The sequence below is a fragment of the Triplophysa dalaica genome, chromosome 9 (genome assembly GCF_015846415.1).
Source record: "Triplophysa dalaica isolate WHDGS20190420 chromosome 9, ASM1584641v1, whole genome shotgun sequence".
Taxonomy (NCBI): Eukaryota; Metazoa; Chordata; class Actinopteri; order Cypriniformes; family Nemacheilidae; genus Triplophysa; species Triplophysa dalaica.
Window position 1 is genome coordinate 13,369,662 of NC_079550.1, and position 15,134 is coordinate 13,384,795.

Here is a 15,134-nt window from a genome sequence, read left to right on the forward strand (position 1 = left end):
TCTTCACCCCGAGGCACTCCTATCTGCTCTGCTGAGCGTTGCCCTTTAACTTTAGATATGACGTTTATGTATCCTGGTGTACTGCCTACTGCGGTTTAAGGAGCTTTGGGTCACAATCTACTCACAGATGGGTTGCTGGAATAATTAGACTGGGACGAAAAGCAAAATATAGTCTACTGACAGTTCAGTACTGTGGAGTGTACAGGGTTGAGGAAATACTGTCATGTAGTTAAGTTGCTGTCTTCTCGTAGCATCCTTTAGGGATCTGAATTTATACTCTCAGATTTTAATGAATTGCGTATTTAGAAATATTTGTCTGATGTTGTTTTGGGTCAAGGTAACTAATCCTGCTCTTAAGTTAGTTTTTTATGTCTAGACAGGTCTTTCAATGCATTATAGCTTATGCTGTTAGCCTTTGTGAATTGAAGAACATATATGAAGAATGCATCAGCATATAGTAACTCTGAGAAACATGTGCATTGGTGCAGCAAATTTGCAAGTTTAGGGTTTTTATTTATCCCCATTTTTTTGTGCTGCTTTGTTAAACCGGTCAGAAAACACAGAAATGCCAAGCTTGACAATTTTTTTTCTAGACAGATGTCGCCACAGTGCAAGGCTTTTATTTCCCCCCATGCCAGATGCTTTATGCTTGCTCCTGCATTTATGCGTGAGACCGGGCACGCAGGCGGATTTCTTGATAGATCCCTGCCCGGTGGGAATGAATGGCTGCCGGGTCTGTGGTCTGTTTGTAGCCCGCACCCGCTCTTCAAAGAGTTTCAGAACAGTGGTGACTAGTCAAGCCTCTGTCTGCTCTGACATGGCCACACTTCACTGCGCAAAGCACTCTGGGACTGGTAAGAACAGAACTACCTGATAGCATAGAAATGAACAGTTAGTTAAGGACACTGAGGGGGTTTACACTGCAGAGACTCATAGAGATGCCTTGAGGCTTTTGTGTTGGCATTTTTTGGGTTCATGTCCTATAGTATATTGTAATTCGAATTATGTTACACTATTCAGTACAAATATTAGATGTTTTCTTCATAAACTTCTTGGAGAGTTGTATGTTCCGCACATAATGTTGCTAAAAACGAAGGATGTATAGGACATGCATGACCAATGGATGAAATCACAGAGTTTACCCGAGGACCCTCTTCTTTGGGACATGTTTTATATTTTTCAGCCATAGATGCAGAAAATGACACTATGTATGTATCAAAAGTGTAATTTTGAAGGCGATTTTCATGGAATAACTCTGTCCTCCCTTGAACATCACTTCCCAGCCTTGTGTATGACTGAATCTCTTTTATTTCAGTTCTCTCATAATTTATTCACCGTGATGCAATCTAAAAAGTTTGAGATTTTCATATGTGACCCTGGATCACAAAACCAGTCTTAAGTAGCGTGGGAACATTTTTAGTCAAAGCCAAAAATACATTTAATGGGTCAAAATTATCGATTTTTCTTTTATGCCCAAAATCATTAGGATATAAAGTAAAGATCATGTTCCATGAAGACATATTGTAAATTTCCTATGCTAAATATATCAAAACTTTATTTTTGTGAGTCGTTGGCCAGTAACAGTGCCTGATATTAACAACTTCAAAGGCAATTTTCTCATTATTTTGATCATTTTGCACCCTCAGATTCCAGAGTTTTAAACGGTTATATATCCGCCAAATATTATCATATCATAACAATTAGCAATATCACACTCCCCGATGTCCCGCAACGGCCATACATAAGCCTGTCGAGATCACCTGTGGCCTTGTGCCTATGACTTAACCACAGCTGTGCTGATACACGGTCACTTGTGTGATATTGCTTTAGTAGCCTACATTGACATTACATTGAGTCATTTTATCCAAAGCGACTTACAGATGGGGTAAACAATGAAAGCAATTGGGACAACATAAGGACAACAAATAGCATAACTGCAATCAAAAAAAAAATTTGCCTGGCCACTGGGATTACTGTTTCCAAAAATGTTCTCAACACGAGCCATTCCCTTTGCCTTGAGCATTCACAAGACGACAAATGTAGTTTACGGAATGCAGATTCACTCAGCCTTATGTCATAAGCCATGACAAGATTTCCTATGCTAAATATATCAAAACTTTATTTTTGTGAGTCGTTGGCCAGTAACAGTGCCTGATATTAACAACTTCAAAGGCAATTTTCTCATTATTTTGATCATTTTGCACCCTCAGATTCCAGAGTTTTAAACGGTTATATATCCGCCAAATATTATCATATCATAACAACCAATACATCATTAGAAAGCATAATTATTCAGCTTTCAACGAATAAAAAATGTCAATTTCAAAAAATTGACCCATAAGACTGGTTTTGCTGTCCAGGGTCACATATAGGATGTATTGTATCGGATGCAGATTGATAACACATAGAGCATCATAAATATATTCTAACTGATGGCAAGAGAGGCATGTGAGAATCAGTGAGATTGATGTGGTGCCATGTTTGTATTTAATATTCTTAAGGGTTTTAATTTTTCCAAATGAGTTTAAAATATAAACTGTTTTTCACACACACCAATTGGTTTGCTTTAGAGACATTGTTAATTCAAAATAAAGGAGGTCAGATATATTTAGATTTGTATGAGGGTGAGTAAATGATTAGGAGAATGTCAATGTTTGGGTGAACTATTCCTTTAAAAAGTATTCCTATAAAGAATTTATTTTCTATGGTAGATTTCAGATACATTGTTATTATTTCAAAATAGTAATGGAGGCTTGTATGCATCTACCCTGAATTTGTTCCGTAAGTATATAGTTCTGAAAGAGGTTTTCTGGGACATCCATTTTTTAACTTATTCACATATTTTCCATTGTTAGTTGTGCTCTTGTTTAAAAGCAATATCACACTCCCCGATGTCCCGCAACGGCCATACATAAGCCTGTCGAGATCACCTGTGGCCTTGTGCCTATGACTTAACCACAGCTGTACTGATACACGGTCACTTGTGTGATATTGCTTTAGTAGCCTACATTGACATTACATTGAGTCATTTTATCCAAAGCGACTTACAGATGGGGTAAACAATGAAAGCAATTGGGACAACATAAGGACAACAAATAGCATAACTGCAATCAAAAAAAAAATTTGCCTGGCCACTGGGATTACTGTTTCCAAAAATGTTCTCAACACGAGCCATTCCCTTTGCCTTGAGCATTCACAAGACGACAAATGTAGTTTACAGAATGCAGATTCACTCAGCCTTATGTCATAAGCCATGACAAGAAGGCCACTTCATGGCGTACACAAAGTACAAATTTACCCAAAGCATACTGTATGACTGCAAGGGTGTTGTTTTGTTTTTGTAGCTTTGCCATATGGCTTGTGCAGACGGAATTACCTCATCAAGAACAAGTGCGATCTGCTCAGATTGTGGTATGTACACTAGGCCCTACAAAATCAAGTGCAGCAAAAATGCAGATACAGACCAAAACTGAAGCAAATCACAGAAAGGTTTTGGTCGGGAAAATTTCAACAGAAGAGATGGAGTGGTAAGGCTTGATGAGAGTCGATTGCTTGGGTGAATAAGGATGTCTGACGGCGATGAGATCGTACAGAACAGATGTTGAAAGTGATGCGGTGTCTTGACAGTTAGAAACTCTGTTCTAAATTATTGCAAAGAGATCAGAAACACAGATTTCATTACGGTTCGAGTAGAAAGTGTATTATTGCCTTTCTCGGCACTGCTGATAAAAGGATGATGGAGGTTTTGTTTTTGAGGCATGTTGAGACAAGCTTTGTTGAACACGAATGACACCCGATACACTATCTCTTCTAGAGGACTGTGCCCGCATAGCTCTCAAGTTCTTCTCTAAATAATTTGATTCAGAATGTTGTTATATTAGCGATTCATATTTCCACTACGTTTGTCAGCTTGGTTCTGTTTCTTGTGTTGGCTCGTCTCTAGAACAAACAGTGGGAGGTATTTAAAATTCATTCAGATCTGGCCGCTGTGTGACAGGGTGATTGGCAGGTTATGAGCAGGCAGGAAATGAGTCTCACATCCTATCTGGGTTGGCTCAGCGGTGTAGAAAGGACTCTTATTAAACTCATTTAAACCCTGAACTCTCCAATTTGTTTGGCCGTAATCTCAAAAAGCGAGAGAATGGAAATATTGTCCTGTAACATGAAATAAGTGACCCAGCTATTAAAAATAAATTACACGCTAATGAAATGAAAGTTACCTCCTTTGAGGCAGACTATCTCTTAAAATATTTTTTTTGCTGAGTGCCAGAGTTCCTCTGAAGTGGCACGACTGAGGCCCTAAAATACAGGAATCATCTAAAGTATTTCTTGTCATTAGTTCTTGCTAACAGCATGGAATACCAATTACTGTACATCTGAAGAATTCACATCTCACACTTGTGTTACATAAGTCAAGGCTGCCCACGTAGTCTACTGTGCTGTATACATACCTCGCGGATCAGAATTGAAAGCCTGTAGACAGTACAGATCTCAGAGCTGCTTGATACCTCCCTAAAGGCATGACAAATTCACAAAGCTTGGCCTTTTCTTTAAATCTTGCTGTGTGCAAAAGCCCACAATTGCATCATTTCGATGACCTTAATATTTAATTTTCATGCATTATTATCCAGGTTTGAGATAAGTGTGCATGCACTTTTACTTTAGGGACAGTTCACCCAAAAATGAAAATTATGTCATCATTACTCACCTACAGGTTGTTCCAAACCTGTATAAATGTCTTTGTCCTGCTGAATACAAAGGAAGATATTTGGAAGAATCTCAGTACCAAACAGATCTCATCCCCCATTTACTGCCAATGTAGGGAAAATAAATTCCATGGGAGTCAATGGGGAATGAGATTTATTTTTATTACTGTCATTCTTCCACATATATTCCTTTGTGTTCAGCAGGACAAAGACATTTGGACAGGTTTGGAACAACCTGAGGGTGAGGAAAATAAATGATGACAGAATTTCTATTTTTGGGTGAACTATCCCTTTAAATACAGAATGTTGGTGCTCTTGATTTATTACATGAATTAATAGAGCTACATATGAAATTGTTGTCATTATGACTTTTATTTATATATATTTTTTAACCTTAACTTGATAATTTAGTCTGTATAAAACACTTAATTTTTTTGTATTTGAGTTCGAAAGCTATTTAATATTTCTATATTAACACTTTTTAACAATTTGTATTACAGTGATTAAGACATGACCTAGTGTAAAATTGGTCTTGTGGTGTGATATTTGTGACCCTGGACAACAAGACCAACCTTATGGGTCAATTTTTCGAAATGGAGATGTTAACATAATCTGAAGGCATAGTAAATAAGCTTTCTATTGATGTATGGGTTTTTAGGATAGGACAATATCTGGCTGAGAAACAACCTTTTAAAGGTCTGATATCTGAGAGTGCAAAAAATCTAAATATTGAGAAAATTGCCTTTTGAAGTTGTTAATCAGAGGCACAGTGGCAGGGCATCCATGCACAAAAATTTAGTTTTTATATATTTATGGTAGGAAATTTACAAAATGTCTTTATGGAACATGATCTTTACTTAATATCCTAATGATTTGTGGCCCCATAATTTTGATCCATACAACGTATTTTTGTCTTTTACTAAAAATATTCCCGTGCTACTTAAGACTTTTTTGATCCAGGGTCACATATGTTCTCATTTGCTCTCAACCTCTCATCAGTAATTTTTTAAACGGCTGTGCTTTTCTGCACTAGTTCTGTACAGTTGGTTTCTGGGTTTGACCGATTGTTGGTTTAAGCACTGAAACATGGCTCTTAGCGAGATAATTTAACCTCAGGATACTGGCTTGTAGGCAAAGGCAGCCTTAATCCTTCAGTGAACTTCAGCCTCAGTCAGGCTCCAGGGGACTAACTCTGTTCTTGCGAAACATATGCATTTGAACAGACAAGCAACGGTGTAACTGGTTAAGACCAAGCAGCCGTAATCAAAAAATCAATCATTTCTCCTTGTTAAGTTTGTGTCTAAACAGGTTGTAAATTGAGCATTCTTTCTTTTGCTGCGTGCATTTATAATTACAGGTTTCTGTTTCACCACTGAGCTTGAAATAGTAATTATTACGCAGAGAGGAGAGAGAACATTTCCATATAAGCAGGCTCGGAGGGAATGTGGGGGAATGAAAAGGTGATGATGATGGCTTTCCCATAATTCCAATAATGGCCTCCAGATGAGGACTCCATTAACATTTGGTTAACATTTATAACTTTCGTGCTCTGCGGCATTTCTTAAGAATTGCCACAAAGTCTTCTGACTTTCCTCATGTATATTTTATGAGCGTTGCTCTTTTCTGTACCATTCAGTTCTACGTGGAGTGCAAATATTGGAAACTGATGAGGATGTCATTGTATGTGTACTTTCAGGAGAGGCGTGTTTTCAGATTTTCATTGTTTACGGATAGAGATGGTTTGCTTATAATTGGAATTTATTATTCACCAAATTGATATATTCCAGAGGGAGGCAAAATGGACCAAAGAAAAAGCAATCATAAACATCTTTACAAGTGGCTCTGTAGCAAAGTGAACACATAATTATTATTAATTTAACTTAATTTAATATTCAGAAACATTTTGTAAATAAAAATGAATAATACAAAATGTTTATTTTATGTCTTGGTTATAATCTTGCTAATATTTTATACAATATAATTTTGGATACAATAAAACGTCACATAGAGGTCACAATGCCATTCTGCATTCGTCTCAGTGTGTAGTTTGAAATGAAATGCTTGTAATACTCGATTGATTTAATCGAGGGCACTATTAGATTATGTACGGTACAAACTTTGCGCGAAGCCTGAAGTTGTTCCAGTGTCTGACGCTAGGAGCTGTCCGCGGTGCTGAAACCGCTCATCTCAGTCTGAGGGCTGCTGACACCTCTTCACATTCTCTGCCTCTCCGCCGTCCACTATTACAAAGCTCATCCGCGCTCCTGTACCGCGCGGCTCGTGCAGCGGAGGTCTAGCGACTCGTCCGTGTCCTGCTCCTCTTTAATCATTCGGAAAGTGTTTTAATACAAGGACATATTCAGTGAAGAGAAGCCCGTTGCCGTAACGATGAACTGGGCAAGAAATTACAAACCAAACGTGGTCGTCCTGGTTCTGGCTGTGTTTGCCAGTGTGGTGAACGCACGAGGGCAAGGTAAGAATTTATATTTCAATATTTTGCTATTTTGAAATACTTGTTCTGCGTTGCGAATTTCGGAAGAGGGTGCGCGCGGTTTTACGGACCCTGACGGGTATGATGTGCGCTCGAGACCCGTTTCTCGTAGTAGCCTACTGTATATTGGTTGTACGATTGTTTATAGATACAATTCTTATTTGAGAAAGCAGGTTCGTGTTGAGAAGGTTATTTAAGAGATTTCACACGTACTTCGGTTGCGCGGGAGAATAAATGTGTTCTCATATCGCGTATAGCACAACAGATGGACTCGTAAATCACAAAGTAATCGGTTGAAATGTGATAAAGCACGAAGAGACAACGATTTCTCTACGCTCTACGTTTGCATCCTTTCGATCTTGGTGTTCACATTTTTCTTTCTTTTTTCTTGACGAACTTGGCAATACTATTTTAATTAGTGCTTTAAGTGCAGATTTATCTGAAAAGCTCATCATGTCTGATGCGGTGAAAAGTTTATGGTTAACAGGTTTTGCATTTTTAATTATAGTGTTGTAGAAGTTGGTAGAATTTGTCATATGTGAAGTTGAAGTATTCAAACATCTTTTAAACACATCTGATTAGAGTTTGCATTTTACTTTAAGAATAATGTACACCTAATACAGTTGAACTATTCTGAAAGATCACATGGAGTATTCACATTAAAATGCTGTCTTAATGTAATAGTTCAACAACATTTGGAACATGGTATTAATTAAGGTAAAATGTTAAATGATTATTTGTATGTCTATATTTATTGATACCAAATATTTTAATGAACCACACACCTTTACAGGGATAAAGTTTCCATCTTTCGTTCACTTAGACTGTTCTGGTATTTTGTCCCCTTGCTTTGGGGCGTGATTTCTTTATCATTTGTCTATAAAATTTGAAACTTAGAGCTGATAGAAATGATAATGTGCATGCTGGTTTTAAAACATTGAAAATTATTTTAATCACACCACCAATAAAACTGAAAAATACAATATTAAATGCTTTAAAGATTAAATGTGTCATGTACATGTTGCTCAAAAATAACCCACTGAAATATGTCAAACTGGATTTTTCCAGATACACTTTTGTCCGTCTTGCATTACATTTTTCAATATTTGAACATGTATCTGACATTTCTTGTGATTCTTGTTTTTGTGCTGTAAAAGCACCCTTTTGTTTTCCGTGAGAAATACAAAAGGAAAATATAGTCAAACACTTAATCGAACACTGCTACCATCTGTCTAACTGTAATATGAATAAATGAGATCCACAGAACTATTTCAATTGTGAATTTTCCATCAAGTGACATTTTCTTTAAAATTATGGATGACTAGAATGTTGTACAAGATGCGTGTGTCAGTATTCTTTTTTTGACAGACGTACAGTAGCTCATATTTACACTGTTTTACATTCATGCATAATTTTCACAAAATTCCCTTCCATCAAGAATAAAATCCTCACACTTTCACCTGTCAACCGCTGAAGTACCTGCGTTGCAATCATCTTACAAGTTATAATTCAGATTTTTTTTATTCACAATGTCAAATCCTTCATCGTTTTAGATGACAGCCTTTAAATTGCTCCTCATAGTTGCGACTTATTAAATGATGCAAAGCTTTTTCGCTTTCCATTTTCGTTGTCTCAGACACATCCAGTCTGTCTTTACTAAATGCAGCTTGTGCATTATTGATTATGTAAAGTATTGATGAATTGAGTATTTGACCTTTCGCTTTGAGAGGTGTATGAATCAGGGTGTTCTGATTGGTCACCGTCAGGACGTGTGTGATGAGGATCCAGGCCTGTCTTATGAATTGTTCTTAACTTGAAAAGCACTCTGACTAATGCACAGCAGCTCTATTATTTCACCCTGAGCATAAACAGTATGCTAAAAGCAGAGCCCACCACCCACCAATAAATGATGGCATATGCAAGACACAGAGGAAGGTCAGCAGGTCAATTGCATGCGTCCTGCTGTGATAGATGACAATGTAAATACATTTATGTGAGCAAATGTGCAGGTAAAGATGAATTTAAATGTAAGGTGACACACAGTACACATTTTTCAAAGCACTACAATGCGTTAAGAATGTTTTTTTTTAATGAAACTAAAGACTTAAGATACTAGAGATATGCAAAACAACTTTTGTAAATTCTTTGTAAATGAATTTATTCTCTCTAATTATTCCATGCGTCATTCTATCTTAATTCTGAAATACCTAGAGATATAAGCGTCTGACCTTTGTGACCCATTCTTAAAATAAATATAGTAGATCGGAATAGACCAAGATAGCGCCGTTATCTGAGCTTTTGTCTCTGCTCAGTCAGTTTGTACAGTCAGACATCTCAGATCTCTACTGAGAGAATAAGAGTCTTAGTTATGGCGTGATTTAAGCACCATGCCATTCAACCCTACCGTGATCGGCCCTTGAACAGGGTGAGCTCCACAGTTTGACTCCATTACCTGAAGCACCTGGGGGGTGGAGTCAGCCCCATTTCCACCCACTCCAACTCATCCGGTTTCGAAGTGCCATCAGGGTAACACCATGTCTTGTAGTATCAAGTAATATCAGTCAATCAGCAGTTCATCAGTGCCCTCTTTCCCCTGTGTGTCGAGCTAGGCTGTGCCTGAGAAGAAGGATGGAGGGGGAGGTGATTGTCAGCTTGACCCCCTGACCCCCATGCAGTGCACACAGTCGCTCGGTCGAGGCTTTGCCCGGGCTACGAGGGCTCTGCTCTTCTAGTCTTTATTACGGACCTGATAAATGAGTCGGGCACTGGGCTGGATGGCCTCCCAGAACCACACTGGCAGGCTTGCCACTTCTGTAATGCTGATGAATGGTCAACTGGGGTACCGCTCAGCAGACAGCACTGTTGGGAGGAATCTGGGCGCTTTTCCCTCTTACCTCCCATCTTCAGCAACGTGTACGTTTGTACACACACACAATCTTAAAATCTTAACTAGAAAAAAAAAAAATGCAATCTTCCGGTGACCCACTCTTACCGTGATACAGTAACTAACCCACTTCAAGATCATTTGAAGGCGTTTCGTAGCTGCCGTATCTGAACATCTGTGTAATCGTGATGATCAATGACTTTGTCAGGCGTCCAGAGGCCAGATGGTAATGTACGAAGTTAAGATGGAGAGATGAGATTGAAACAGCATGGTTAGACTTTATATGGATGATATGAGGGGATTCTGTAGTCCTGTGAGTGTCTTATTATAAAACTTACATTTTTTTAAATCCTTTGCCATTTGTAGTCTAGCCTTTATGTTTGCTATTGACCTGGATATGCCATAGTCTATATCCTCCTCTAATTATTCTCCATGCTGGTTTGTAGAGCAACATCATGCACACACACACACAACAAAAAGCGTTCTAAATTATTTAAGGTAGAATGTTTTTGGCCATTTTAGCTTTTTTCTCCATTAGCCTTAATACGAATGGCAGACCTTGACGTAGCGCTCTCATCCTTTAACCCCGAGTGTATATATGTTTGTCTTTATGGTCTGTTTTAATCACAGGCTGTGGCAGGAGCATTGGGTGTAATGTTGCTTTATGCGCCTGCCCTGCCCCTCCATTACTCAGCCAGCCCTGTTTTTTAAAGCACATTCTAAAGTATTCTAGGACACACATTATGGCCCACAATTTAATTCGAGCTTGTCCTTCTACAGAAAATGAATGGGTAGAAATTGGCGATGAGAGCGTGTTTTAAAGATTAAACCTCTTATTAGATAAATCCAGAGTCTTGTTTGAGCCGATTCCCCTCTTCAACCTCCAATGCCCCTCATATAAACGCGCACACACACTTTACTTATCTGAATGAAAACATTGCAAAGGCTTTTATAAAGTACACAGATGGTAAAGCTTTTAAAAAAATTTGCATGTCAAAAACAGCATTACTTTATTTTTAGTGAGGACAAAAAGAGGTTTTGTTCAGGTTGTCACGGTTTTGTTTACTTTTGTGTACAAATTTGTCCCCAAAACATGCTTGTTGTGTGTCAAGGAAAGAGGCAAGACGTTTGTACAGATTAAATGGATAGTTCACCCCAAAGTGAAAATTCTGTCATCATTTACTCACTCTCTTGTCATTTCAAACCTGTATGACTTTCTTTCTTCTGTTAAACACAAAAGAAAATATTTCTGTTGGTAAACAAAAACCGTTGGTCCGCATTAACCTCTATGGTATGGACACAAAACCAATGGGTTTTCTGTTACCAACATTTTTCAAATTATCTTCTTTTGTGTTCTGCAGATGAACGAAAATAATACAGGTTTGAAATGACGACAGGTTGAGTGATGGCAGAATTTTACGTGAACAGTTCCTTTAACTAGATGAAATGTATTATTTTGTGAAGAGATCATAACGAATGCGTTTAAATAAAACAGCTGTCAGATGTCATGTTATGAAAGATGTGTAAGAAGGTAGTAAAACGTCCCGAGATGTTTTGCGTAACATCCAGCATTTCATCTCTCACTTTGAGGAGAAGTGACCTGTGAGTGTATTCAGGCCCAGACGTAAAGTACGTCTCTACCGCCGTTCCAAACTCAACTGAAGAGCCCCAAATGTTTTGAACTGCTGATAAACGACAAAGTCTCTCTCTATTCCTCCCCCTCCTCCCCCTCTGCCTGTCTCTTCTGCCGAGGAAAAGCAATTTGCTCTTGGTGATCCGATGCAATCAGTTTTGCTTCATGGCTTTTGAGGGGGAAAATAAACAGAAAGGGAAAAAACTTCAGAAAGAGGACATTGCTATTAATTAAGCCGCACGAGTTGTGACGACCGTGTGCCGGAACTGAAAATATTCAACACCTGTTTAGTGATTAGCGGTGATTAACCTATTGCAATGTGCTTTAGACTCTCATCAAGAGCTATTCAGTGCATGCAAACCTTCCTTCAACCCTCCTTTTCAGAACTCTTGCTTGAAAATGAGTGTTATTGTGTCTGCGCCTCTACCCCTCCTTTAGGACAGAAGTTGTGAATCAGGCTTTGCTTTGACAGTTCCCAGGTGCGAAGGGGATGGTGAAGCTGTATCGTTCTCTCTCTCTCTGCCAAAACAGTCTCTGAGGCATGCCTGATGTTTCCACAGCCCTGTGAAGTGTGCATCCCAATCGTTTTTTCCAGAGCGCCTCTTCTCTAGGGTTGTGTTTGCTCTTCTCGCCAGCCCTTTTCCATTTTGCCATGTGTACATATGCTTTTCGCCTCTCGCGCTCTCTCCTCATCTCACTCGAAGGCTCGTGTGATGCGCTAAACATCTGCGGTGCTCAAAGGCACCTGCTTGCCCTTTCAGCCTCTATATTCCGACAAGCTTCCACTTTATTTGAACTGCCATTTTTTAAAGCTCCAACTGTATGTTATTGAACCGAAAGCTCAGGTTGTCACACGATTATGCAATTTTACAACAGGGCAGGTTTGGCTACCTCTCAGTGTGTCAATAATACACTACTGAGCCTATTTTTGCATTTAGATTTGGGCTCAAACGCAGTGGTAGGGATCCACCTAAACGAGTCAGTTGACGTCGGTGATATTCTTAAGTGGGCTGCGGTACATTAGCAGTACGCTGTTAATGTGTACCTTACAGGGCTTTCAACCAGGGGATGACGAAACTGGTGGATATTCATTGCGAATCAATTGGCCAATCTCCCATGCCATCGGCTGGTGTCCACCTCTGTGGAGCTATTGTCTGACCAGCTTCATTTAGCTTATAGCGGTGATCTATAACGTTCTTAAATTTGCAGGGTTTCTCAGTGCAGGAGTTTAACAGAAACAGAAGGCTGGCGTTGTGCTGACACTGATGTTGTTTCTAATGTGTTTCAAAGATGTGCCTTTGTAGTTATTTCTGGTGTAGAAAACTGAAGTGAAGTCACTTTGTTGTGTATTTTTTAATTTATTAGATGATTATTGGGAGAATTGTTACTACTTTAATCACAAAATCACATTAAAGAATATTTACATTTAGTCAAATTAACATTTTGTCATTTAGGAGATGCTTTTATCCAAATAATAGAAGCAATTTGAGCAAGAAAATGGCAACAATGCCAAATGTGCTGTGAAGCTGGTCTCAGTTAACTCAGATCACAGTTATATAAATACATACGGTGTTTTGGAAGAGTGTCAAAGAAAGAGAGAAAAGAAACGAAACAGATATAAGTGTCAGTATTTTGTGTTGACGAGAGGGATTCTTGAAAATGGCTTAAGATTCAGCTTATTTTGGGGAGAATATACAGCCGCGAAAGAAAATTAAGAGACCATTTAAAAATAGTTTTAGACTCTTCAAATTATAATTTATAATAAGTTTCATTCTGTGAACTACCAACAATACAATACATACAAGATACAATACAATACAATAAAAAAATTGCATTTATTTGCAGAAAGCGGAGAAACATTTTAAAATAACTGAATAGATGCTCTGTATTTTTTCAGATCTCAAATACTGCAAAGAAAACAAGTTCATATCCACTTTTAGCAACAAAACAGAAATATCTGTACTTGTATTTATGAAAAGTTCTAAATTATTTTTTATTTGACAACCATGTTTCTTGTCATGCTGTCAGTCTTTCACATTGATGTTGGATGATTTTGTCAGTCCTGAGGTTTGATTTTTTTTTTATTCTACAAACACTGCACTGGAATAGTAATAGATAAATAGACAATACATCTAGAAATCCTAATTAAATAAAAGAAATCTCATAATTTTTTTCATGGCTGTATTTTTAAAGGCACAATATGTGCCAACAATTTAATTGGCAAAAAAGCTGACGTATCATTCATCTTGAATTTTTTGAGACTCTGTTTTGCCCTGATTTTTATTGGTAGAGTTGATGGATAGCCCAAGTTGAAATGACAGGCGACACAATGAAGAGGGTCATTACACTAGGTAAATCTGTGTATTCCTTTTGATTTAAACATTGAATGCGGGAGAACAAAATATACAGTATAACAATGTGCTAGTTGTCACTTGTAAAATCTCACGTATCGCGCCTTAAAATTAATTAATCTCAAATCCCAGAGTGCAGTTTCCAACGGTTTAAAGTTCATATTGTCAGGTTTACTAAATATGAAGTGTAAGTGTATTGTGTTGCTTGTGAAAGTTAAATATAGCCGGAGCAGGTTGGCTTTGATGCAAACAGTACATAAGTACTCTCTTCATACAGGTCTATAGAGTATTGTGCAGAGAAAGGCCTTAATGTTATCCATATTTTGGTGGGCAAAAAGAGATTGTTGCTCTCTTCATTTGCTCTAATATCTGCAAAACTTGCCCTTACCTGGCCTTACGTCATAATTATTCACACTAATATACTTTGACTGTTCTTTACCCAGTGTAAAAGAATATTAGAAAAATTCCACGTTGTTATAAAATGCACTTTAGCGTTTGTTGGCGTATTAAGACTGCATCGTAGTCGACAGGCGCATGCATGTGTCTTCGAATCGATCTGTTAGTCAGAGGAGAGCAAACGGCGAATCAGCCGATGCTCATCCCTGGTGGATTGGCAGACTGTGTACGCCTGGTTAATTGGGTCTGGCGTCTGTGGTGCATGCAGAACCACAGGCTCTCCACCACAATTAGGCGTCAGACAACCTTCCAGTCCCTTCTTTGTGTTTGAAGTGCCAGCTCCCATCTAGAATCTACCTTATCTAGAGCGTTCCTCAGCAGGGCACGGCGGTCGGGGAGATGGCAGATAATCACCACAGGAACACTTGGATCGGAGCAGGAGTGCATCCTTGGTTTCTTCGCATCAAAGCGTTGAGCAGAACGTCTCATGTCATGCAATGTATTTATGTGGACAGCATTGTAGCCGCCCGATCCGGGGGAAGAATAGCAATGATGTGTTGATCTACTACATCAAATTATAACTTCGGGAGAGGTTTTATAGAAGATGCCGAAACAAATCTCCATAAGTTGTCTTTCGCTGGGATTTCAAAATGTTGGCTCATCTGTGCGGCAC

The 15,134-nt window shown here is 38.5% G+C and overlaps 1 protein-coding gene across 1 annotated transcript in view; it reads left to right on the forward strand.

The window, feature by feature from the left end:
* The first annotated feature begins 6,909 nt into the window (after positions 1-6,909).
* The window catches only part of sez6b (seizure related 6 homolog b), a 147,707-nt gene continuing 139,482 nt past the window's right edge, over positions 6,910-15,134 (forward strand). The window contains 1 exon segment of the mRNA XM_056757439.1: positions 6,910-7,179. Within this exon segment, the coding sequence (XP_056613417.1) occupies positions 7,095-7,179 (85 nt within the window). The 5' untranslated portion in view covers positions 6,910-7,094.